We start from the raw sequence: 26,986 nt of genomic DNA on the forward strand, positions 1-26,986 counted from the left end.
TGATGTTTATATACTTATATTTTRACTCCACAGAACTGAATTATGTAATAACCTTTTCCATTGTCATGTTTAGGATTTAAAAAATGTCAGTTCATTTGTATCTATATAATTTTGGGTGGTTCTTTGGTTTTTTTTGTGTTGTTTTTTGGGGTTTTTTTTTTCTGAATGGCATAATTAGCTTGTTTTCAGCTTTGGAATTTGTAAATACRTATCAAAACATAATTAACTTAAGCAAGCCGGAAGTTTTCGTTGATGGTTCTTCTAAGTCTGTCTGATGTAAGTTAAGTATCCACTGCTGAAATGTGTAGCAGATGGCTTTGTAACATTTTTGTTACTTATTAGCACTTAATTGGATATTAGTGCACTGTAATGGGAAACAAGGTCTACATCCTTTCTGCAGTCCTTGTTAAGAGTGTTCTTCATATTAACAGTCTTCTGAACTTCTGCTGTTTTTAATCCTGGTGACTGATTCGTGTCCTACCCATCCTCAAATCTGATTCTTAGATTTTTCTTACTATTATTTACTGTGCTCAAAATTTCTTACTGATATTGGTTGGTGTCAGTCCCTSATGCTGTTTCTGTTCATTAACTGTATTTTAATTGCTGCCTTTGTTTCATCTCATAAGTGGAATAGTCTCTAAGAAGAAACTAAAACTTTGCACCAGTTATGTGTTTGAGGAGAAATGTCTTCTGTTTGCTTGGAACCATATAATCAGATGGGATCACTGATAACCAAGCAGCTAAGCTATTTGCAGTCCAGTGATACTAGTCTTTATCTGTTCTTATCCAAATTAATTAGGGTGTTTGTGTGGAATACCTTTTTATATTTGAGATCTGGTACAGAGCTGTCATCACAGAATGTGATGAGCTTTAGTTAATRTGTGTGTGTGTATGCCTTTTCTGATCCTAGGAACAGAGCTATAAAATCCTCTATATTATTGTTTGCCTATCTGTTATGTAAATGTTTCTGTAAAGTTAATAAGATGTTAGTCTGCTTGAGTAAGAACTGCAGAATTTGGCCCTTTAATAAGAAGCATTTAATTTAATAGCAGGTCAGTAATTTCAAGGGTGGTGTAGAAGAGAAAATCGTCATTGGGCAATATCTTACATGATGTTTACACTTTGATCTAATACACTAGATACAAGTGTGCCATATTGTCTGCTTAGAATGATTTAAATAAACAAACAAGACCTTTCAGAAAAGGAAATGCCTTTCAGAAAAGGAAATAGAGTAAAGCATCATGCATGAATAACATGTCATAAAATAGTAGGTATGTAACAGGATGCAATTTTGTTTTGAATTATAGCTTGTCATACTGTTCAAGAAATGCTGGCGACATCTGCAGAGGTATTTGGCGAATCCAGTAGTAGGCTATTAACCAAAGTTAACTGAAGGTTAAATGAGGTTTTATTTGCAATGTCTCCATATCTGGTATCATAAGCATGCATAGAGCATGTAGTGCAATGTATGTGTCTGTCTTGTCTTGTATCATAGTTATACATAGAGGTCACTAGCTCTTCTTTTGACTGACTTAAGGTGTGAGTCAACCAAAGAACCAGTTTAGGTTGTAATAATTAATTGTAAGTATTGCTTAATGCAGTGGATATTAACTGAAGAGATTGCCATACCAGGATCAGAAAGTGAGACAAGTGGTAAGAAGGATTAAGTGGAAGTATTGATGCCATTATGACATCGCTCACAAGGAGCTCTTTTGGCATGAAAGCTCTTTTAAAGTTCTTAGTGATATTCTGCATTCTGTCAAAGGCAGAAGGCCCAAGTAAAGTACTGATGGCAGAATAAATTAGAATTTGACCTATACTTTGGTGTAACATCTTTTAAGCAAGGTAAGTAGAATGGTTATCTTTTAAAATTGTAAACTCTAGTCTTGAATGTATTTTATTCATTAACAAGCTCATGCGTAAGACCAGTTTTTGAAAAGTATGGCATCTCATTTGAATAAGATTACCCACCTAAGTGAGTGTTTATATGGGCATTAAGTTTCTGCATCAAACATCAGCATAATTCATGCAGTTCTGAAACTGTATGTAAATGATATAGACTTTTTGCAAAGACAGACCTGTGATAATGTATTGAATTTATATTGACTCAATGTACTAACATGCACAGATGCAGAGAGTTGCTAGCTAAGTGTAAAGCCAGCATACTTAAAGCAAGGCTTTCATACTGTCAGCCTGAGTACCACAAAAAAATCTTTATGTTTTACTCAGGTAGTTTAAATACATGACAATACTCAAACGTTGTCAGACATAAGTCAAGATTTAAGGCATATGAAAGTGTCTTCATACCTGTTCATTTAAATAGCGCTTGGAAAATGCAAGTGTTATAGGTGCAAAATTTACTGCAAAGATGGTGTCAATATTTCCCATTGGTAAAATTCCTCATTTTTAAGTGACAAGAGGAGTCTGTATTTGCTTTAATTCAGAAATAAGAAAATTAGGATATATTTGACTTGTAGCCGTTTGATGTAAGGATTGTTTCTTTCCATGTGTTGCAGGGTGCCTTGTGCAATGGGATCTCAGTCCTCAGTAATTACCCTAATAAATAGTTATTTAACTTAAAAATAAAAAAAATGGTTTTGTTGATCTGTGTCTTCCCAACAAGATAGAAGCCTCACATGGTACTCTATTTGTTATTTTCCTTCCCTAGACTTACTAAAAACTGCATTTACTTAATACTTCTTTGTTCTACACATAAGCGCTTTTCTGAGATGTATTACTAGATTCTTGATTCTTCTGAGTTTATTTCTGGTTTTTAAGTATAATAAAATATTTRCCTATTTTTGTTGATTTTTATTTGTTTGTTTTCTCCTTACTTCAGCATAAATAATCTCTTAAGGTTCCTAGCTATTGAAATAGGTGTCTTTTCAGGAGACAAGAGAGCGGGGAATAGAAAAATGTATTTATGTAATACATTTTGTTTAGATGTGGGTTGTGCTGTTGCGGTGAGCAATCTGAGGAAAAGTATAAAAACATTTTGTTTTGGTACATTATTTAAAATACTACATATCAAGATTATAGTATAAATTAGAAATATAGAATAAATTAGATTATAGTATAAACTAGAAATAAATATTTGCCTTTATTTTCAAATAACACTCTGTATGGTTTTTTYCCCCTGTACGATATTATGTCACTATTCAGTAAATTTGTGTGATAATAACCTTTTCTTGTTTCTTTTGATAGGAACTTTATAGTGGTAGCAAAGATTGCAATATTCTTGCATGGATACCAGCTCCACGAGAGCCAGATTCTGATGATATTTCTGAAAAGGTAATGAATTTTTGAGTTTGAACTTTATTTTTTATGGCTGTTATACTTGGGGAGGTTGTGTAGAAATTCAGAATGAAGTATTTGATTGACGATCAACATTTGTAACAATTCYTAATTAAGAGAAGAATCACCTGTTATTTCTGTGCAATCTTTTGATTGCTGCATTATTCCATTTTAGATGGGGAAATTATAAAAAGCCTACAATTGTTGTAAGATTTGCTTTTGTAAGACAGCTTACTTCAAAACAATTAAGAGAGAAAAAAAAATCGTTTCAAAGGTTTTATACTTTAAATCCAAAATGTGTTCACTTGACCTGAAATTAATATTTTTGCTGTGAGAATTTTGATGTGAGTAAATTTATTTTTCTTAGTCTGAAACACAAAAACAAACCCACAACAAGAAGATTATGTACTTAGCTCTGATTAGAACGGCTCCTTTAACATCRACATGGTGACAGTATGTAATGTGTACCATTGTTTTGAAATCTGTTAAGCTACAGCTGCTGTTTGCAAATGCTGTAGATGAGCYCTGCCTCTGTAAGAAGAGTTCTGCTGTCCATAGGCTACTAATTCCTGCTCCCTCTCAGGTGCTAGAATWGCCATTTGAGTGTTTGTATGACCAGAATCTGAAACCAGAATAGAAGTAGACAAGAAAAGGATTTTACCCTAAGTCAGTGTAATTTAGTGCACTGCATAGCTACACAAACTGTTTAACTGGATGCTTTTGGGGTTGAGGTGAGAAATATTTCTKGGATGTCAATAGAGACCAGGACTGCTTCCTGAAACAGTACTGCTCAGTTATGCTGGGCCGAGGACATTATGACCTAAATTGAAACAATGGCACACAGTAAACAATTATAATGTCTGTTATATTTTATAGCAAACGTTTGTAGTACTTCCAGTCAGTCCTCCAGAAATTTTTGTTGAAATTGAAATTAATTTCAGTAGTATTTCTTTCCATAATTTATCATGTCTTTAATCAGTAGAATGTCTGATGAAGTAGTTAAAAATAATCCTGGTCATGACAGTCAGAATAGTTTGTCTACATATAGTGGTTTTAAAAATGCCTTTGGCTTTTCACTTATTTGATTTTAGTGTTTCTAATTAAGCCAGACACTGAAAATTTTTATTTTCTCTAGTCTCTGCCTCAACAACATTTAAATCCAGCATATGAAGATGCATGGAGCAGCAGTGATGATGAAGGCTGAATTTAAATTATGAGCTGATATAAAACTGACATTCAGGCACTGCAGTCACAGACTTTATCTACGGAATTGGACGTTGTTGGATTTTTCACAACTGAATTTTTGGTACAGTTCTGTTAGAGCAAGGTCTTTCAGAAATAAGTTCCCACTGTTCTCTGTGTTTCTTTGTCGCTGTAAAGTTCAATCTAAAGGATYACGTTTTCATACTTGCTGACTTTTGTACTTACTGTTGCACATTGGTATACTTTATTCAGTGTTAAGCAGCTGATAAAGAAAAAAATAAAAGCCCTTGGGACCAGTCAATGTTACATTGTTATCATTGGTGTATGAGGAGATAACCCATTCATTTCCAAGACACATGTTACAGAGAAATGTTCATGAAAGAGGACTAGGACTGCCTCAGAAATACTTCCAGCTGATTTTTATCAGTGTCTAGGTGGAGCAGATTGTGTCTATTTTCAAGTGCTTAGATGCTGTGAGTGTCAACAAGTTTTTGTAGCTGTTGTTTGTCCATTTTGAGATTTGCATGTTTTTCCATAAAGTTCATAAAAAGATACAGCTGGGATCCTCTATTCAAGTATTTATATGGTGACCCTGTCATCTAACAATGTCCCAGGAAGCTAAGAATAGAAATTAAGAGTTTTTATTACTCTCATTAGCAGGTTTTTAAGGCCAGTCTTCTGTGTATGAATCTCTCATACATCCTTAGCTAACATGAAGAACTCCTGGACAGAAACAGGCTTGAGGTAGAATACAAGGCAGAGGGAGTGGATCACATTTCAAGTTAAAAATGTTGAATGTAATCCTTCAAAATTGTTTTCATCCAAAACTTTTTGTGGTCCTAATGCCTGCTGTGTTTTGAAAGGGAGGGGTTCTGTGAGATTGTCTCAGTCACCAGTTTATGCTTCAGACATAATACAGTCTTCTGTCAGTAATGAGTGTTTTCAGATTCCTTAAAGAATCACCAGCAAAGGTATAATTACAAACAGGTCCAATATAAAAGCGACTGCATGACAAGGTTTGTTGGCGAAGTTCACGCTTAAAGCACACTGAAGAAAAGCAAACAAAAGTCCAGTCAATCAATCCAATCTGAAATAAAACAAAAGCTACACCACCTTAACTTAGCTTGCAACTTAAGTTAAATGATTTAGCAAAGGATTCATCGATGGACTTACTATACCACAACAGTAACTTACTTAGCAGAGGTGACTTACAAATCTAAAGTACCTAAGAATGTAGGAGAGCGGCATTTCTCGTGCATTTTCTACAGCATGTGCACACTTGGCATACACAGACAAAAAAAGTCTGTACAAGGTACCTGTGAAAAATTCCCCTAAAAGGCAATGAAATGTCCACTTCATATGCCTTTGTGGAAGATGGAGCCTTAAGGAGTCGGGGGTATCATTGTTCAGGGATCTTCTGAGTACAGCAAACTTGGGAGTTCCCTGGCTCTTAGCACTCCACTCAGAGGGGTTTGCTGGTCACAGCTGCTGCTCCAGGAGGGCTGGCAGGGTCTCACTTTGGAGCACATTTGTAGGGCTGCAAGGGAGGGGGCTTTGGTTGTAATAGTCATTCCATTCTGGCCATGCTTCGGGTGAGAAGTATCCTTTGAAAGTGTGAGAACAAAAAATAGTATTTCACTTGGGTTATTCAGGCACAAAAAGTTTCCAAGGCTGTTCATAAAGAAATAGAGGCTTGTTAGACATCACAAGTTCCTGGGAGCACACAGTGTTTCTGATAAGTCAAGAGAGGCTCAGCCCTGGTGCTGTTGGTCAAGGTCAAGGTCTAATAAGCATTTATCAAATCACATTGTGGGGGGGGGAACTATGGCTCTATTGCTGAATAACTTTTTGCACATCASTTTTGCCTAAGTTGCACCATGAATGAGCACAAGGTGAGATGCAGCTCAAGAAGAAGTGAATTCTGAATTATTGTTCTCACCCAGACGCCTTTGGGTTTAGTGTCCCAAACAGTTGAAAATAGAAATTATTTGCCTTGGGGGCTACTGGCAGCAAATATCTGCTTCATAGGAGTCCTTCCAAATCCTCTTCTGGTGTCTGTTGTTGATGGCATTTTTCTCCCTCTTGGCTGTTGTCCTCTGCTGGAAGGAGAGGTGTTTCTGGTGAGGGGCGTGAGAAACATCTCTCATCCAGGCAAGAATCCAGACACATTCTTCAACCCAGCACCTGCAAGTCTTCCATTTAATGGTAATCACTGATACATGATTAGTTTGCAAGCTTTAAAACCTCTTGTTACTAACCAGTATGTCAAACACTAATTTTCACCAACCGGTGAAAATTCTAATTTGATGRTTGGCATTCATGCTATTGATTCCTTCAATTCTCCTAGTTTTCTATAGATATGTTTAATTTATTAAGCTTTTTCTAGAAAAAAACGTTGTCTTTTATATCTGCCGTGTTCATATGGTGGCTGTACATAAGTACTGAAGTTTTGGTGTCTTCAAAATRAAAAATTTTAAGGAGCAGTGAAGGTATACTGTATATGATTTTTCACTGCCAAAAACTAGGTACTAAGCCAATGGATCAGTTGCAACTACAGTCTCTTGCTTGTGTGTAAGTTAAATGTTATAATTAAATCTGAGGTTTCACCTTCATTTATATCTTTCTTGTTATATGCTTGTGGCATGTATTTTTGTAGTATCAGAGCTCTTTTGGTACCAGCAAGGGAGCAAGTGTAGTGATACTGACTTAACATCACTTCCCTTCCTTACATCAGTCAGAAAAATGCACATCTGAAAATCCAGTCAGATATAAAACGGGTGCTGTGTGCATACTGAAATAAAATTCACTTGGAAGTTGATGAGCTGAGAGCTGAATTTTTGCCATTAAAAACAGTWAGGAAATTAAGAGTTTAAATAGAATGAACTTTTTTCTTATCTCACTAATTGTACTGGGATTTAGTAGTTGTACTGTATCAGAGAACATAGAGAATTCTAATCTTGGATTCTAGAGAATTTAATCTTTTCAAGCCATTCTGGGAATTGAATATTGCTTAGAAGACTTTCTTTGTCTGCCAAGGCAGAGATTTTTATTTGAGCTTGATACAGCAAGTATCAAAAGATAGAGAAAGATTTATTTGTTCTTACAAAAGATCAAAGAGTTTCCTTTCCCTTCTAGCCTAAGGAAGCAATGCAGGTGGAGTCAGACTGAGCTAGTCCAACTGAAGAARTACGAAGAGCCTAAAACAAAACTCCATCAGTTTAAGTGGAAGCTGAGTTCTATGGAGACAGTAAGATAGGACTCTGATTATTTATGTCTAGGTTATGATGCTCAGAAAGAATCTAATATTAAGACAGCCAAGTAAAGCCTCGTTCTTTTTTTTCTTTCTGTACACAGATCTGGAAAGAAAGCTTGAGCACATGAGAATTTCAGTATAGCTAACTCCCAAGTAGCAGGAATAACAAGGTAACACTATATACTTACCTACCTTTGCCCTTTTATCTGTCTCTGGTATACCAGCTCTTGCAGACAGATGGACAAGTCTTAAAATATACCAATTTGTTTACCACTTTTTTTTGCATTRTTTGAGTTTTTAGTCAGGCCGGGCTTCTCACTGCACAAAACATCTCAGCTTTTTTAATCGACAATGATTTCCTCAGTCCACTTAAGGCCCTGAATTTAAGAACCATGTCATTGTAAACCTGAAAATATCTTAGATTTGCCAGCATCAGTAGAATTGGTTGTTACGGGTTTTTGCCCTTTTGTTTCTCTTTGTATTATAGTGTTTATCTTGCCATGAATGTATACATATGCATATATCTATGTACACAAGATATAAAAATATTTGAAATATCTCTGCTTTGGCACCATTGAAGGATAGTTCTTGATTTTGTTCCTGCCTYGTTTTCACAGGAGGCAAATGTCTGGTTCATGTAGGTTGAGGGTTGTAAGCTCTTTAGGGCACACTGGCCTAGGATCTGCCATAATGAATGGGTAAGACCTACTGCTAGCTTAGCACACATGAAGTTTGCAGTAGCTAGTTAAGTTATGGGCATGTCAGTTAAACCACAACATCTGTGCAGGTAGGRATTTCTTTTAGCATGAAAGGTGTAGGAACTATGTTAAAGTAGTCCATGAAGGAAGAGCTTGAGTTTTGGTTGTGTACTTGGCCACCAAGATGTATGCTGAGGTTTTGACGCCTGAGAGATGTTCTTGAAGATGATCTTTAGTTTCGGTGGTCAGCAGTTAGTGCGTATAATACCTAACTARACAAAAGTTTGTAAAACATAACAGTAAAGTCCTTTTAATGTGGTTAAGACTGAGTTACGAAATAGACATGACTTCTTCCATCATCCYTGTTTTTGTTTTCTTTTAGTCTATTTTATAAAAACGATGGGAATGGAGGATAAAAGGGGATGAGTGAGTGGCCAGGAATTCAGTCAGGGGCATAACTACTCCCCACATCTTCATCTTTTCTAATCATATCTGTGTGTATAGTCACCCTTACGCACCAGCCCACAGGCTCTGCCCAGATGRCAACTAACCAATGTCATCCAACATGCTGGCTGCCCGTAACCACGCCCAGTCCTGCCAAATTCCACTGAGCCTAAAAGACTGAAAAAGATATTTGGTGCTAGTAAGGCACCATTCTACTTACATATGAAAGGATATTTTAATTGCATAGGCATTGTTGTTAATTTTAATTTTATCACTAATTGCCTTCAAATTAAGTCAGAAAAAACTTCAGTTATTTTTAGTGACACACTTTAGCTTTGTGCTAAGGAATCTTTCAGACACACACTGAGATCTGTACACTTGGAAGMTTCCAAATACACCCTTTTCCTACAGCTGTGAGGCAGAGATACATCTGCAGTCCTAAACAGGTTTTGTAATAAATTTCCTCATGCCAAAAAATAGATTGCAATCAGTTTAAATCAGTCCAACCAGTTATTTTTACAACCGTATGTTTGTAATCTAAAGTAACATGTTTAAGCAAGAGTCGGATAATGTATTCAGCAACAAAAATTATATGTATATGCCTTTGGTTTTGTAATACAAAGTGGATTAACATAGGAGGCAGAGAAAAGGGGTTTTTTTTAAAGACTTTTTTGCYCTTCCCATTTGAAAAATATTGAGCRAAATATTGTCCCTTCCTATTGACTGYAAGGCATTTATTGAGCAGAATACTTTATAATAACTAAACGTCTTAGCTCCCAACAGAATTATTAAAACATTCTAAGAAAACCTTGAATCATGTTTTTAGAAGTTAGCTCAAACTATATACTCACTACAAAGGAAGAAATATRTTGCGATTTTGCTGGAGATCATTGACAAGAATAAACGTAATTTGCTAGCCAGCCACTTCCATTTGTATATAAAATTTGAAGCTAAATCTTAATCCACTTTGTTAGTAGTCCAGGATAGCTCCAGAAGAACTGTGGGTATTAATGTCTGCCTGCAGCGTTTTACTTTCATCCACACAAATGTATCTTAGTCTGTATGATGGAACTTTAACATGTTGTTCCCATTTTAAGAATGGGGGGAGCCGGGGAGGAAAAGAGACAAAGAGACAAAAAAAAGATAATCCTTTTGTCGGATGTAGGGCGGGTCTGYTCTGCAGGCGGCAGCGTGATACAGAGCTGGTGTGAGCAGCCTCACTGCACGCTGGTCTGCCTGCCTGGGGACATTCTATTCAGATGGATGGATGGATGGATGGAGCTTTGTTGATATGCTTCTTGCCTATTTTCTGTAGTTACAGGATGTCAAAGGACGCTGTATGATGAACGTAGCTGTTTGGGGAGCTCATGTTTGCTGTGATAAAAAATACACCAGAGAGTAGGTGTATGTTAAGAATATCAAGTTCTCATGTTGTGTGGCAGTTAGAAGGGAGTGTCTTGTGTTGCTCAACAGTTAATTACTGTTGCTATCGCCTCCTACACTGTTCTGTAACACTAAAGAAATCAGCTGGTGATTATTTTCATGCTAGCAAAGATAAAAAAAATGTTTTGGGAATTTATAAAATAATAGATTTTCCACATCACTAGCTCTTCCAGGTGCAGTATGTAGCCCAGAGAATATGTTTTATGGCCTATGAGAGTTGAAGTTAAGCTAAGTATCCAAACAGTCTGATGCTGTTCACTGGTTTTAAACTGTCACTGGTGCCACAGGAGACTTAGAGTGAGCAGTTCTCCTACACATCTTCTGTGGGAAGTGGTCACATTTGGCATGTGCTTGGAATATATTGCATGTTCTCAGGGTAGTGCACAAATTATTTCCCAAGAAAAAAGAAGTCTCTAGAGTTGCGTAGAGCTTTGACATCTGAATACTATTCATCATTTACAAAGAAAGTTTCCAGAACACTTAATTGTTTTGCAGACAGCTAARATACCTGAGGGCCTAAATGAATGTTTGAAACAGCTGCCTCATCCTGTTTTGCTACTCTGGTTAACTATTTAAGTTTAGGTTGACTAATGAAGTATATCAAAGTAATTTAAATAACACTCAGCAATGACCTGCTGCTATATTAAATGTAGATATCCGTGATAATTTCAGAATCCTGCAGTATAGGAAATGTATTGCTGCCTAGCAGAATTCTCCTGTGTTGGACTATAGATTTCACTGCTTCAGGAGGTTTGCTTTGTGTGCCCTTAACAGGTAAAATGCCTTACTGGCACATCTTATATCAGTAAAAAGGTTTATTATATATTCTAGTAGCATTGAAAACTGCCAGCAAAGATTTTTCTCAGCTAGAAAGAGGAAAAATGATGCAAGTCAAAAGGTGGTAGTTCACAAGACTGCTCAAGCACTAAGTGTGGCAGACACAAGAATAGTAAGAGTGTCATGGCTTAGTTCTCTCTTCAGAGAGAAACTAAACACCACATCACTGATTGCTCACTCCCCATCATCCTGGAAGGATGGACGGAGACAGACAATAGAAGAGTAAAAGTGAGAAAACTCATGGGTTGATATAAGAATGATTTCAAAAATGAAATAAAATGTAATTATAAATTGTAATGGAAAGGAAAAAGAAAAAACCAACACACACCAAAAATAAACCACAACAAAGAACAATCAAACAAAGAAAACACCAAACCACAATGAGATAAAAATAAAACTCAAGAAAGACAATTGATGCAAAGGAAAAGAATTGCTCACCCCTGATCAATGTCCCTCCTCACTCTTCACTTTCCCTCAACTTTACATGCTGAGCATGATGCCATATGGGACAGAATATCTCTGTGGTCAGTTGTGGGCAGCTGTCCTGGCTGTGTCCCCTCTCGACTCAATTGTCCTGCCCCAGCCTCCTTGCTGGTGGGGTGGGGTGAGGAACAGCAAAAGCCTTGACACTGAGCACAGCTCAGCAACAGCTAAAACATCCTGTATTATCAACACTTTCTAGTGCAAATCCAAAACACAGCACTGTGATAGATACTATGGAAAAAAAATCACCTCTACCCCAGACAAAATGAGCACATAGAGAAAGGAAACAAAGGAGCCGTTCTAGTTTACTGATGAAAAGGTAGAACCCTACCTGTGTCACAAGATACACCGGGTATACAAGTTCTGTAATCTTCTGAGCTACAGTGGTGCATCACCAAGGMTAATGCTCACTTCTGTGTTGCCCTGATCTTCCAAACCTGGAGGTGAACGTTCTGCTCCATGTGGCCCRAGTCATGGGAGCTGTGAAAGCAACACTTTGCGCACTGCTGCATCTCCCCTCTACTTCCATTGCTTTATCTAGGGTGAATTAAATACAGATCCTTCATGGCCCCCAGCTCGTCTCCTCTCCCTAGAGGCTGTTTGTATTCTTTTGTCTAACTTGTATTTCCTTTCTCTACTTCACAGAGCCATGTCCACGTAGCATTCCAAGCCCGGACATAATCCTGGCCTGTTTGTACACTAAAGTCCCAACCCTTTACTCATCCAATATAATTCATCAAGCTCTTCTTAAAATTCTTGGTTCTGCTTCCTTTTGAAGTACTACCCAACCTCTCCAGGCATTCCTCAGGCCTGTCCTCCCCTTTCTTCTTGATTTCCATTTGGTTATGTGCTTAGATACATACAGAGGTTTGCTAGTTTCAAATAGTGTTTTGAGCAGAAGAACATGAGAACTTTGATCTCAAAACTGTTTGACTGTAATGTACCAAAGAGTAAGGAAAATGGGAGGGAGATTTCATTAGCTTTTTCATAACCCTGTTGTAACATATACATGGATTTTCTGGAATAACACGGAGCGCTTGTTAAGTCGCTTGGACCCAGTGCAGTATTTTTCTATGACTAGCAGCTTTCAAGTTTTCACACTTGGAGCATTTATTCATTAAAGTCAGTCAAAAATTTGTCTTGAAAATCTAGCATTTTATTTTTWAAAATATTTTTATAATCAATCTATGTTTATTATTTTCCCTTGTCACCTGCAGCTTTTTTAAATATTGCAGTCATATACAATAATGATTATATAAGTGTTCAAAGTCTAGCTTATCTAAAGAGACAGACTTGAAGTATAGCTATAGTATTACATAAATCTTTGAAAATCATCAGTGCTACTACTACTAAYGGCTATATTAAAGTATTTTTCAGTTAATTTTTTTGCAATATAAACCATCTGCTAGCTTTGATGTTCATGCTCATTTGTAGGTGCTACTTCTCCATGATCTTCCTTTACCCAAATTAACATTTCTGCCTTTMACCCCATGATTTGTTAAATGCCATTTCACCAATCCAAACTTATTTAATTTCTCTTAAAACATTCTCATGGCCTTGTCTCTTCTCACCATGTCCAAAGAGAACCTTCCATGGAACAGAAGTGCAAGCTGTGCTTCATGCAGTGTTGAGATCTTACCACTTTATAAGATGTTTCTGYATTTTGCTTTCAGCAGCATCCCATGCTATCCCATTGTTGAGGGTCTCCCCAGCCACTGTTTGCCCAGMAAATGCACAACTGGCCATAGCTGACAAACATTAGACTTTGTTTCTTTTGCATGATCTTATCATCCACTCTCCTTTCTTTCCTCTCCTAAAGCTTTAACCCCTTCAATATATCGGTTCTCATACCATTCAATACTTTTTGCAGAGGTTCATTAAACATGTGAATGATTTCATATAGGATGCAAACCTTCTTCTACTATTAGCAGAAAAGCAAAGCAGTATTTTACTGCATTCATAGATTATAAATATTGTAAATTATATTATAAAGTATTATAAGTTGTTATGGAATAATTGTCAAGAAATAAAGGGGATGTCTAAGTAGCATTGCTTTACAGTGCCTTGACAGAAAAACCTGGCTTTGTTAAAAGCTGTTGTYGAAAATATTTTGAGGAAAGTAACAGTTCTGCCAAATCTTATAAAATCTGAGCTCATGCTGCACAAAGCATAGAATATTTCCTTGATTAGACTGCCGAAATCTGCAAGTAACCAGAGGTTCTGTACTATTGCAAATCCACCAAATATTATTCCACTCAGAGCTGTCACCTATTCAGGATGACAAAGATGTTAACTGGAGATGACAAAATCAGGATCAGCCCTGTTTATGTCTCTGACATCTCTTCCTTATTAGACCATAATGTCTGCAGTTATTTAACCCCTCTGGGCATTTAAAATTAAAGAGAGTACAGTTGGGCATAGGGATGTCCTTGCCAAGTGGGTGATAGAGTTCAAAATTATTAAAATTTACTTTGCCTTGCCTCTCCTCAGGTGATAAGAAAGTGAGCTCGGTGCAGAATTGAATTGCTTGTTTGCGCTCCATAAATGAAAATCCTCTTATGTCTTGGTAGATTCTTAAAAACAAAATGCGGCAAAATAGAAGGAGTTTGTAGGGAAACTCTTCCACTGCATATGCACTGGTAAATTCTTTCCTTTTTTTTTCCTACCATCCATTTTCCTTTATAATATTAGACTATTCTCCTCCCCACCTTTCTTTGTAGCTTGTTTGAAAAAATAAGGTGTTTTCTTAGAAACCCTAATCTAAAAACCTTTTAACTGTTAAAGATTAACCACTAAAACATCTGTGAAAAAGCACATACTTCCCTGACACTTGACTCCATCCTGCCACTTTAAGAAATCCGGCTATTGTAATGCTTCAATAGCTTGTTCATACTTACCAGGTTGACTCAAAGGCACAAAAGAAGGCTAATGTGCCACGTAATGCTAGGAGACTCAAATGCCTCTAAATGTGAGAGGGTGTAAGGACCTATTTTTCGGTAGCACAATTTTGATTTTGACTTTAATGAAGCTTTCTACTGAGTTTTCTGAGAGTGGCTTGTGCACTTTCAGAGTGGAACAGAGAAGGGTTGCATGAGTACCCATGCACAGAGAGAGAAGGATGAGTGCAGCAAATCAGGTCCAGGTAGGGGACATAAAACAAAAAGGSCTTTTTAGAAAAGATGACAATAGTTTGTTGACCCTGCTTGATGTMAGGTGCCCACCAAAGCTGCTTTGTCAGTCCCCTCACAACTGGACAGGGGAGAGAAAATAAAACAAAAGGCTTGTYGTTTGAGATAAGGACTGGGAAGGAATCACTCATAGATCACAAAACAGACTGGACTGGGGGACATAATTGGCTGTATTACTAAATAGATCAGAGCAGTGCAATGAGAGAACTGAAAACACCTTCCCCCACCCCTCCCTCTTTTCCAGCTCTGTCTTCTTTCCTGTAGCAGCACTGGAAGACTGGGAATGGGGGGTTATGGTCTGTTCATCTCATGTTTCTGTCCTTACTCAGGGAAAGGGGTCCTTCCCTTGCTCCACTGTGGGGTTCCCCCATAGGAGACAGTTCTACAGCATGAGTTCTTCCCACASGCTACAGTTCTTCACAAACAGTTCCAGTGTGGGTCCCTCGCCATAGGATGCAGTCCTTCTAGAAAAGCCTACTCCCGTGTGGGTCCTCTCAGGGTCACAAGCACTACCAGGAAACCTGCTCCAGTGAGGGCTCCTCTCTCCATGGATCTGCAGCTCCCTGCCAGGACCCTGCTCCAGCATGGGCCTCCCATGGGGTCACAGCCTCCTGTCAGGCCTTCACCTGCTCCAGTGTGGGTTCCTCATGGGCTGCAGGTGGATCTCTGCATCCCCAGGGATGTCCATGGGCTCAGGAGCACAGCTGCCTCACCATGGGCTGGACCATGGGCTGCAGGGGAACCTCAGCTCTGGCACCTCCTGTGCCTCCTCCTGTGCTGACCTGAGTGTTTGCAGGGCTGCTCCTCACATATTCTTACTCTGCTCTTCTCTGAGTGTATTAACATCTGCATAACGACTTTCTTTTCCTTCTTCATTTGTCCATGGCCAGCAGTGGATTCATCCTGGAGCCAGCAGGGATTTGATCTGTGATGGGGGGGAAACTTCTTGTAGCTTCTCACAGAAGCCATTCCTGTAGCCCCCCACTCCCACTACCCTGGACACACAAACCCAAAACAATGATGTACATATGCCACTGGAAAAGCAAAGCTTTGGAATCACTATTTTAGATCACACAATATTGCTTCAGACAAGAAAACTCAATATGAATTTTCCAAAAGATACCTCTACATGTTGAATTTGGGGGCCAAGTGTGGTTCAAATGTTCGAAACTTCACAACTTTATCTAAATTTACATYGTTTAGCAGATACTTTGACCTTTCCTGTATACAAGTTGATGAAAAACAGTTTCCAGCATCAGTGAGAAGTTTCCTACATTATATTGATCCTCTTTTAGTGATATTGGGATATTTTATTGCTATCTCATCGTAAAATTGWGGTAGAAACCATTTCACAATTTAGATTAAACTAGACCAAACTGTGAATTTTGGGTTTTTTTCAGGAATTTCAGTGAAATTTCAAGTGGCTATTCAATTTTTGCCTTAAAAATATGATTAATTAGTTTTATTGTATATTGATTTGTRATGTAGAAGCTTATGGATCCCCTAGCAGAGACAAAGACCTGAGAACAAGAATTAATCCARCTGATAATCAAAAAGTGAGTGGGAGAAAAGCAGTGTTGATGGTTTTTCTCATTTATTTTTAATTTGTTTCTTGTTGTGGTTGTTGTCACATTAATTTCTATACGTGTGCAGGATGACTTCCTTCAGTACTCTCTGCAATTTGCACTATCTTAGGTCAGAGGACTAGGGGGAATGTCCTGACAAAGAGTGTCAATTCCTATGTGGCTTCATATATGCAAGTATTGCCATGGAAGAAACAAAACTGCCTCAAGGTAACTTCTTCTCACTTCAGTACCTGACAAAGAGACAAACTGCCTCAAGAAKGGGATGAGTGACTAGAAAGCTATAGTAAGTAATTCAGTCCCTTTTTTTAGTTACAATTACATTTTATCTACCGAGGCATTTCAACTGCATTCAAGAACCTGAAATGTCTGTGAAAACCTTGACCTTGGTTTAGAATTTCTGTCTTGTTCTCCTACTGCATCTTTCAATAGAAAAGGTGAGCACAACAATTATATATATATTATTAAAATAATTGCAGTAAGTCTCYCTAGAAAAAGAATAGTTGTCAGAAACAGAAAAATTAAGGAGAAAGCTTACAAGTATTCTTTAGAAATACTTGAGAGGCAATGTCAGAAACACAGAAATGACAAGTAGCATCAGTTATTAGTTTTTTGCTATCCATTCTAAGAGAAATTTTTGACTTCTAGAAATACTGAATTTTTCGTCTGCTCTGCCTAGAAATCGTAGTTTTTTGAGTTTGTGGGTGTAACATGCACAGAGAAAACAGCTGTGGAACTGTAGGTCTGTGAATGTAGGACTTGCAAACKTCCCTTAAGATTTAGCCCCCAAAATTTCTCTGTATGAAAAACACCAGAYTATGTACATTATGGACACATACATCAGACTGTTCCTGTTACWGAATAACAGGCCATGGACTGATATGGAGGTAACAATCAAGGAGGTGCAGCTTTTTTTTTTAAATGTTGAGATATTAAAATAAGATTCAACAGTTGCAAACAGTTGTATTCATCTCAGCCAATCTCTGTTTGAACTGTTCTTATAGCCCATTGCTTTGCCTCTGGTTACTCTGGAGTGAGTGTAAAGGCATGTCTAAATGGGGGGAGGTATGAAAGCAAGCACCCTTAAAAAGGACTTCAACAGAAGAAATGTGAGGCTGCTGAGGCCCTGTAACATGTTGCCCACAGCAGCTGTGGGTGCCCCATCCCTGGCAGCATCAAAGCCAGGCTGGATGGAGCTCTGAGTCACCTGATCTAGTGGGAAGTGTCCTGCACATGGCAGGGGGTTGGAGCTATGATCTTTATGGTCTCTTCCAACCCAAACCACTCTATGATTTTTTCTCAGCTGCCTCCTACACCTAAGAGTGATGCTCTGCCATCTGATATGAAACCACATTCCCACTTCCACATTTTACTCTAGATCTATTTAACAACAGTAAAGAAGAGTAGGAGGAGAGAAATAAATACAGCACAAGTATGAAGCACTCTGTAAGACTTAGTGGTGCCTCATGCWGTTGTCTAACATGTTCCCAGATGCAGCTGTGAAAGATGACACAAGTTTCCCTGGGAAAAGGTCCTCAGCATCAATATGGGCCTGGGATATATACCCCGTAACAAAAATGTGCCCTGCTGCATTTTAAGTCTCTTGTTGACAAGTTTAATTGCTCAGCTAGAATAGAGAGACTCTTGTCCTTTTTTTTTTTTTTCTTTTTTAGAAAACTATTTTAGTTCACTGAGTTCTGACTGCACATTTCACTAGTTTATTTTGTGCTGTTTCCTTATTCAATACTGGATTTAGGCCCCAGATTCTTCAAGACAGAATGTCTTTTTCTTGTCATGTAGCCATTAATATATTTAAGCCTGGAGCCTCCTCGTTTGATAATTCCACTTCCCTCAAGTAAACAGATTAAGAAGATATCTTTATCTGTAAAACTCATTGTTCTGAAGTGTTCCAAGTGCCATTTATGGTAAGTGGAATGGAATAAAGGAATTTCAGGCACTTCATAAAACATCGGATTACTTAGCCCATCTCTGTGAGCATGTCACCCCTCTATCAGCTGTGGTGCTACCTGCTGACAGTGTCTGCTTAAAAGATATTCTTATGGCTGTCTGGAAGATCAAGGATAATATAGCAATGTACATGTGTCTGTGTTGGCCTGCAAAGGGTTCTTTGCTTGAGTCCATAATAGAGCCAGGCCAGTAAAATCTCCAAAGGGATTTGATTCACAGACAAATAACAGGGCAAGCAACTCATGGGGTCATCTCCTCTCCTGTCACCCCTCTTCTTGACATGGTGCTAATTAAGTACAGTTCAGCTTTGTCAGGCTAGGCAGACTGAAGAGAGTTTACTCAATCCTTGAGAAAGGCTTTAGTTCCTTGCTCTGGGTTTTCTGTTGCTGTGGTTACAGACACTTGAGCTGGGAAGTGTAAGAGGAGTTCATGTATGTTTATGTGAACTTTTGTGATAGTAAAATGCAAATGTATATCCTTTCGCAGGAGAACTTTATTCGCAACAGGAAGGCATGTGTTGATTTGCTGGTGTGATTGTGGTGGATCAGTTGTTTCTGTGAAAATGTCAGATTTGATGCGAAAGTTAAAGAAAAGAGGGATACAACAAGAAGACAAGAATAAAAGTTTCTCTAATATTGTCTGCCTTCTTCCCCCTGGAGGAAAGGATAGTAAGGTGCATGCATAGCTCTGCTAGTTGGTCAGGAGTATGTAGACAGAATAATCAGAGTATTCTGTTTGGAGAAGGCTAGGGACAGTTTCATACAAATAAATGTTGAGTACATCTTTGCTTTTTGATCAAGTGATTTTATTTTTGCTTTCTTTTGTTGAAATCTTAAAACTGTCTGCTACCCCCTGGAGAATGTTTAAAAGGCACCAAAGAGAGAAGGTGCAAGGAGGACTGTATTCTCAATGCCTATTTCCATGGCAAGAACTTGTTGCCCAAGAGGAAGGAGAAGACCATGGGCAGAACTGAGAGTGAAAGGGTTTCAGGGTAGTTGTTTGGATATCAGCACTGTGGGGTGAGCTCCTTGTCATCTCCTCCATCCACAGTGCTGAGAGGTCCAGCTGACTGTAACAGAGCTGTGCTCTTCCCAGGCTTTTGCACTGGGCAGATGAATAACTGAATGGAGAGACTCAGTGCTGCACTGGAAAAAAAGTGATTTTCTGTAGCTTCAGGGTTAGGTAATTAAATTAAGAAATACCAGAAAAAAGTTATTAATTTAGCTCCTAGTTCTTGTTCCCATGCTTATGGAAGATGAAGTTGTAACAATATTATTTTCATTGTCTTCCTGGGTCAAAATATACAATAATGGCAATCTTGGCAAAATTTGGCTGAGGCTTATTACAGTTTGTGCAAATTGTCTGAACCAATGAACTTGCTCCAAATTCTCACTTATATAACCAAGATGGGAATTCACTATGCTGTCTATAAGCAGAAATTAAACCTTGTTCAGCTGCTTTCCTCCCTGCAAATTCTTCTTCTTTGTAGTGCAGCATATAGCCCGCATTTAAGATTTTGTATATTTTGTGTTTCTTTAGAAAGAAACTTTTGAGATTATTTGGTATATTGTCTGTTGGAACCCTTTTTCTTTAAAAACAATGTTTTCAAAAAATAATAGGGGACAATAGCAAGTTGACAGCCTCCCTCTTCAGAAGTTCAAGTCTGATTCCTGTAAAGATATCATTTCTACGGGAAATCCTTTCTTAGCTTACTCCAAAAGTGTTGTTGCATGCATTTTCCTATTTGTTGTCTTTCCTATGCAGCTTCATCTAGTTATTTGAAGGGATTGAACATTGTAACTTGTCCTAGAAAAAAATCTTTAWGATTCTGCAGGTTAGTCTTTGTAAGATCTTACCATGCAGACAGTTGGCTTTACTGTTCTGATCAGTGTCTTCCTCACTCGAAAGAGAAGCATAAGTGCCCTTTCCGCTGAGGGTGGCATACACTGTTCTCTCACTTTCCAGATCAGAATAGATTCATGACTCCTCCAGCATGTTCTTCTTGACTGCCACTGCTACTTCACAGCACATCTGCCATCTGAACATGCACTGCATGAGCACTGAGATTTTGTGACTTTTTGACTGTTTGTGATTCTAATAGGCTTGTTGATGTAACTGCACACCTGCACGGTGCATCCTTTCATAAAGGAAAACCATTAGGTGTCCACATTTCTACATCATAAGAGAAGATGTCCTTTATGCCTTTTGCAATATTGCTAGAAAAACAAATACACGGGTGAAGAATTTTGCTCTTGTTTGTTTGGGTATATTTTTTTTGTTTGGGATTTGTTGGTTAGTTTTTATTTTGTCATTTGTTTTTTCTCCTTAATTTAAAAAGCCTAATTTAAAATACCTGATCTGTGGTAGTATTATGTATGGGAGACCACAGAAGTGTCATTAGCTATGAAATGTAATACAGATTTCTGTTTGATTGATTAATAATTAGGTTATGCAATTTATTTTTCAGGAATTGTCTCACAGGCGTATTGCCAATGAGGATGCTCAGTTTCAAAACCAACCTGTTTGTGTGTGAAACCCAGCTATGACAACACAGTACAAACCACATGCCACACAATTCAAAATTTGTTTAAATTCCCAGCCTATTCTTCTTAGCATCTTCTCTAAGAATTAATCCAAATTAGCCTGTTCTTACACATAATAAGTTGGTCAYTTCTAAATTTATGGGAGACATAATTGAGAAAGAGGTAGTACTTATTTTAATCCATTTGAAATACATCTTGCCTAAGGGTGTCTTGAATAGCATGTTTGCCACACAACTATATTCCCTTGGTTTACCTTTCCTTGAGCATTTGTACCTTTACCTTCAGTTTCAAAGCAACTTCCTCATCTCTGGCCTGTTTACCAAGCTCAGGTGACATAATTGTCACAGAAAGAATGGGAACAAATATTACCTTATTTGTCTGGAATCAGATGGGGATTCCCACCATGCATAACTGTAATATATTCATAGAAGTGGTGTTAAATACCTCTCTCCCTTGATTAAATATTTCTTTACCAAGTTTTTTCCCAATCCCAACTGTAGAATATTTTTATAAAAATAAATAAATAAGTGAAAATCCATTAAAGGATTACGTTTCCACAATGTATTGTTAAGCACATGTAATGTGATCAAGAATCAATTTTCAAAAATAACTTCTTGATATGATTTTCCTGTAATTTTGCATTCCTTGAGTAATGTCATATCTGTCTAGGCAGAATGGACTGTGGATTTGTTATAATTAATTGCAAAGCTCCCTTTTCTGGTCTTCTGTTTTTCTTCTTTTTCTTCATATCTCAGAGACTGGGAGAGAAAGGGAAGATGAATTGCTTCACTGTTAGCAAGGCTATGCRATTTAGTAGCCTTTATGGAATTCCTCATGGACATTAGCATAAGAAATATGAGAAGGGACAGGAGAAGAGAGTGGATGACTGGCTTCTGGATAGGGACAGCTGAGCTTTCAATGACTTCCTCAGGAATTTTGCAGATTGCTGTTTCTCACTGAGATACTCAGTTACCTTACAAGTTATCTCCTAAGCCTCGGTGGTTTGAGTACGAAACAAATTAAATAACCTGAGGGCTTTGATTTGAAGGTCAGTTCTCACTCCTTTGTAATACATTCTCACAGCAAAACATCTGGAATCTGGAAAAATTAGTCAAAGACTGCATCGATACTGAACATAGCAGAGAGAGAACTGACTGGTGCCCCTGTCCCACTCATTCAAGGAACATGTCAGCCCACGAACTCCTAGTATGTGGTGATTCACTAGCAGGAAATAGGAAAATGACATGAGAGAGAAAGCTATTTATACATCTCTGTGTCATCACATGCTGTTTGGATAAAGAGTCTGTCTCTTTTATGTTCCAAGTGCAAACCAGCAGCTGCTCAAGCCTACACCTAAAATGTTGTTTTTTCTTATCATTACAGATGTTGTGCAGTCGACGGCATGTGGTGATGACACAGACTGCTACATCTTCACTAGCACCAACAAGTTTCCATTGGCTATACTGGTTTTGGTTTACTTACCTCATTAATTCACTTTTTTCTACAAGCACAAAACAAACTTCTAATCAGGTGAAAATAGTGTAATATGTACTAGCAGCTTATTGTTACTGATCTTCCTCTAGCTCTGTGCCCTTCTGGTGGATTGCACCATGGCATGAACCTGCCAGCTTGGCCAGCTGTAGCCTATCCTGCACAATGCAGGTGTTCTGCAAAGTTTGCATTCACTTCTTTGTTGACCTTTGTTGGGTTTTTTTGTTTGTTTGAGGTTTTGTTTTTTGTTAAGTTTTGTTTTTGTGGTTTTGGTTTTTTTGGTAGGTTTTTGTCTGTTTGTTTTGTTTTGTTTTGTTTTAATGATATATGTTAGAATCCTGTTGGAGTCATAGAGTTCCTACTCTCTAAAATGCACTTACGTTTCCAGATATGTTTATGCACCCAGCTCATGGTTATCACACTGTTCTGGCACAGGTACAAGAAACAGATCTCACAGCCTTCCAGAATCCTAAAAAGATTGCTGCTTCCTATAGTTTTGTCTGTGTGGGTTCCTACAGGATTCAACATTTGCTCCCATTACTGTCAGTAATACATACAGCTAAAATTTGACTTATGAAAGATGTAAAACTGTTGGTAGACAACATCTGAATTAGAATTTTTAGCCATGAAAAGCTGTAAGATGTAGGTTCCAGAACGTCCACTGTCCAGCCCTTTTTTTCATACATTGTTTTCAGGCATGGGACAGACTAAAATGGAAAAACTGCTGATGCAAAGTTATGATTTTTGGGAACAGGCTGGCCAGGTGGGCTGGCTTTGGTTCTCTGATTATGTTCAGTCAGGCCTCTTTGGCTGACTGCAGTGCACTTTTTGTGGGCGATTTAATTTTCCTTCCTGGTATAGATTGAGTTGCAATCAGCCTGCATTCAAGCAATACACTCTGAAGAGGTGAGTCACCACCAGTTTTCATTTGAGAAGCTCAGTGTGTGTACAAAAAAGTGCATTATATAATGCATGTCTATGCATTCTGAGTTTATTTATATATACAGTATATTCTATATATGTTTTAYTATACACATTATACAGAAATTAAAAAAATATATATACATAGTAAACTATATATATATTACATGTGTATAGTATGATATCATGACACTGCTTCTATCAAACATCCCCTTTAATGACATTTTTCATGCACTTAAGATTATTGCTTCTATTTCATCAACAGCTGGTTTTCCCCCTAATTTTGGGGCATCTTCTTCCTTTACTCCTGCCTAGCACCAGTCTCAGATGCATGACAACAAAATAATTTTTTGGGGACTGAATGGTTTTAGTACTGTTACTTAAGATAGGTAGGATTACATGGAAATACCTGTCTGAATAGCTTTGTCACATTTGCAAGAATGTATCTAATTCACTATTGTTCAAATGTCAAAACTGTTATATGTTCAAATGTCAAACTATTGTTCAAATGTCAAAACTGACCTGTAGGTCAATATGTAGCTATTGGAACAGGCTGATTTGACAATACTGGAGTACCTTGTGTTGTGTTTGTGGTGCCAAGAAGCCACACAAAACCAACAGTGACTGCTCACTACTGCACAGTTACCTGCAGTGTATGTTCCCAGAAGGAGGGGGAACCTTCTTGCAAAACTCAGCTCATCCAGAGGGAGATGAGCAGGGCTGAATCATCTTTTCACCATGTCCCACGGCAAAATTTATGACACATGTCTGAGGAAGAATTCCTCTGTCATGTGGAAACTGGTCCTGGAATGTCACTGCCAGCATTATAAAAGGGTCYATCCATAGTGTTCCGGAACAGACCTAGGCAGAAAAATTATCATAAAGCCTCAGCTACACAAGAGGTGCTGTTCTGGCTCACAGAGTCAGAAGAAAAAGCAGTATTTTCTGCAACAAGCAGTAAGCAAAGTCTGAAAGTGGCTCCAGCTGGAAAATGAGAAGGGCCCTTTTGTTGCCAATCCAGCTGCCCAGCACTGTGCTGTGACAGCTGTGGGAGACTGCCCACTTGCAGCAGAACCTGTCTGGGACAGGTCTGGCAGTTGCGACTCAGAACGCCAGTACAAGTGCACAGGCAAACCAGCTGTTCTCCAGAAAAGCAAAGCTTGCAAACAGGATTTAGATTACACTTGCACCTCTTCAAGATTGGTGTGCAGATATTTGTTGGTGGTTTTGGATGACCACATTGTCCTGTGGCTGGGAGTGGTTCCTGTGGTTCTCCTGCTGATCAGCTATTCAAGGCTTAAAATCCAGTTCTGTAGAATAGTTATCTCTAATAGACTCTTAAAACATATAAGCTACCTGGATTCTAGTAAGGCTAGAATAAAATTCATAGCTAGAACGTTCATCATACAAAGTGGTTAAGTCTTCAGCATCTTTTAAAATCTGGTGAGCTGTCTCCAGAGTTTGGGTTTTTATCTCTTGTCCTCTTCTTGGATGGCAGAGTGTAGGGAACTCAAAAGATTACTTAAGTTTATGGTAAATATCATGTGCAGGTTTCACATACTTAAAAACTGAGAAAACCTGTCTGCTGCTACCTTCCTCTTTTACAATGTAAATGTCTTTCAATTGCTGTGTGCCTCTCTTTTCTTTATGTGTGTAGGGCACAGCTGTCTCCTTCACGCTGCCTTTTCCCTGATGCATGTTAATGATTTACCTGCCCTGAACAGGTCAACCATTATTTCTCTCCTCTCCCAACCCTCACTTGCTTGATGGTTCAAATTACCTTTGCTCCTGAAGTGCATGGAAAGCAAGGACTCTTATTCTCTTTATGGGCTGCAAAGAAAAAAAAGCTGCTGATCTGCTAGCATCAAATATGTTAGAGCTGTTAACTTGCATGCAGTTAGAATTTTTTTTGTCTAGCTTTTTTTTTTTTTTTTTTTTTTTTTTTTTTTTTTTTTTTTTTTTTTTTTTTTTTTTTTTTTTTTTTTTTGTTTTTTTTTTTAACCCATTAATGACAAGTCTTGTATTTTGAAGCCTATAGGTAGCCTACTTTTTATTGCTATGCACCCCAGTGACACATTTTGTCTTAGCCAAGGCAGCCCTATCAGGCATGGCAAAATAAATTTTAAACACAGATGAATATTGGTTGCTGGCTAAGCTACATCCCTCTGGACAAAGTCAAGACATAATACGCTTAAGGCTTTCAAGGACTCTATCTGAGCAGAGATGTGATGATTCCTAAGGTTTCTGTATAGACTTTCTTCCCCATTATTTTAGAAAAAAAGTGTTTTTAACCAGAAAGTAAAAGAAAATGTTCTAACTTCTGAAAGCTGAAGGCAAAAGGAGATATTTTAATTTYGTTTTGTGATTTTCCCCTCCTAGGTGAGACATTCAGTATTGCTCAATGGTTTATCATATTTTGACATATCCCTTTTGGCCAAATCAAATGATCTTATTAAGATGCTCTTTCAAAAGCCCAGGTATTTCTTCATCTGTCATAATTGTAACAATTCCAATAGAAGCATGAAGCAAATCCTAAAGATCAAGGTCCTCCTCCTAAACCCCACCCTAATCAATCACTCAGTGATTTGGAGCTTCYGCAGGATCTCTGTTGCAAGCCATCTGTCAGCTTCTTATAATGTTTCCACACTTTTAACAGGTTTTCTGTGCTGGTTCTGCCTCTTTTTACCTCAAACTTCAGGTTTGAGCTTTGAGCTTCTTGCTGTCCTCCAGCTCMGAGATTTCTTATGCACCTCTGCATTGCCATTGACTGTATTCATTTCACATTAGCTTACAAACTAATTCTTCAATTTGCCTTAATATGCCCTCCCTACCCCTTGTTTTTGCAGAGTCATTTGACTCGTGATCACCTACAGCTTTTTGATCATCTCAAACTTCTAGCCTTAGTAACGTCTAGCCTTTTATGGACCAAAGTGGTAGACAACTAAAATGGAGCGCYTGTTTACACACTAGGAATTCCCCATTACCTTTCTTTGTGCCCCATACTTTCCTAGATGGGAGTCATTGGGGACTGTAATCATCATCCTAAACATCTTCTAAGAAAGGAATACTGCGTCTTTTTGGGGTGAGAGAGTTCCCTAAAGCAGTGAGCCAAAGTCAACCAGTTGTGTTTTGTTTTCAAAACAAGGTATTACTACGTTTTCCCGGTGTTGCCTTGAGCAACATTCAATTTCCAGGGATCCCAAAGCAGCATAACGAAGCCATGTTGCGGATTTCCCTCCTCCATGCGGACAGAAAGTTCTAGTAAGATCGAGATCTAGGAGCATCTGGAGAAACCTTGAATGCCACAGCAGCGGGTACCACAGCAGGTATAAAACCAGTTCCTTTYCCCTAGTCATAGGACCACCGAACAGTTTAGTTTGGAAGAGATCTTGAGAAGCATCTAATTCCAACCACCCTRCCATGGGCAGGGACACCTTTCTCCGGACCCTTGATCGCCCTTGTAGCCTCCTCTTTACTTGCTCACGACGGTCCGTAACTCTCAGCCTTGACCCCTCGGTCGTGACAGAAAATGTGTGGGGCGGTGCCGGAGGCAGCCCGGAGCGGAGCGGAGCGGGGCGGCTCGGGGAGGTCCGGGGCGGCTCAGGGGCGGTGCGGGGCGGCTCAGGGGCGGTGCGGG

At 38.4% G+C, this 26,986-nt stretch overlaps 1 protein-coding gene across 3 annotated transcripts in view; it reads left to right on the forward strand.

Annotated features, from left to right (window-relative positions):
* ERCC8 (ERCC excision repair 8, CSA ubiquitin ligase complex subunit) overlaps nt 1-26,986 on the forward strand; it is a 72,126-nt gene that overhangs the window by 24,855 nt on the left and 20,285 nt on the right. For 2 of the 3 annotated variants that reach the window (XM_057389654.1, XM_057389656.1), the window contains 2 exons: nt 3,205-3,291; nt 4,430-4,798. In XM_057389654.1, coding sequence (XP_057245637.1) covers nt 3,205-3,291; nt 4,430-4,498 — 156 coding nt within the window. In that variant the 3' untranslated portion in view covers nt 4,499-4,798. Of the gene's footprint in view, nt 1-3,204; nt 3,292-4,429; nt 4,799-26,986 lie in introns of those variants that run through there. The other variant, XM_057389655.1, reaches the window with a different exon arrangement.

Source organism: Malurus melanocephalus, unplaced genomic scaffold (assembly GCF_030028575.1).
Source record: "Malurus melanocephalus ecotype Western Australia unplaced genomic scaffold, MMel_1.1 scaffold_18, whole genome shotgun sequence".
Taxonomy (NCBI): Eukaryota; Metazoa; Chordata; class Aves; order Passeriformes; family Maluridae; genus Malurus; species Malurus melanocephalus.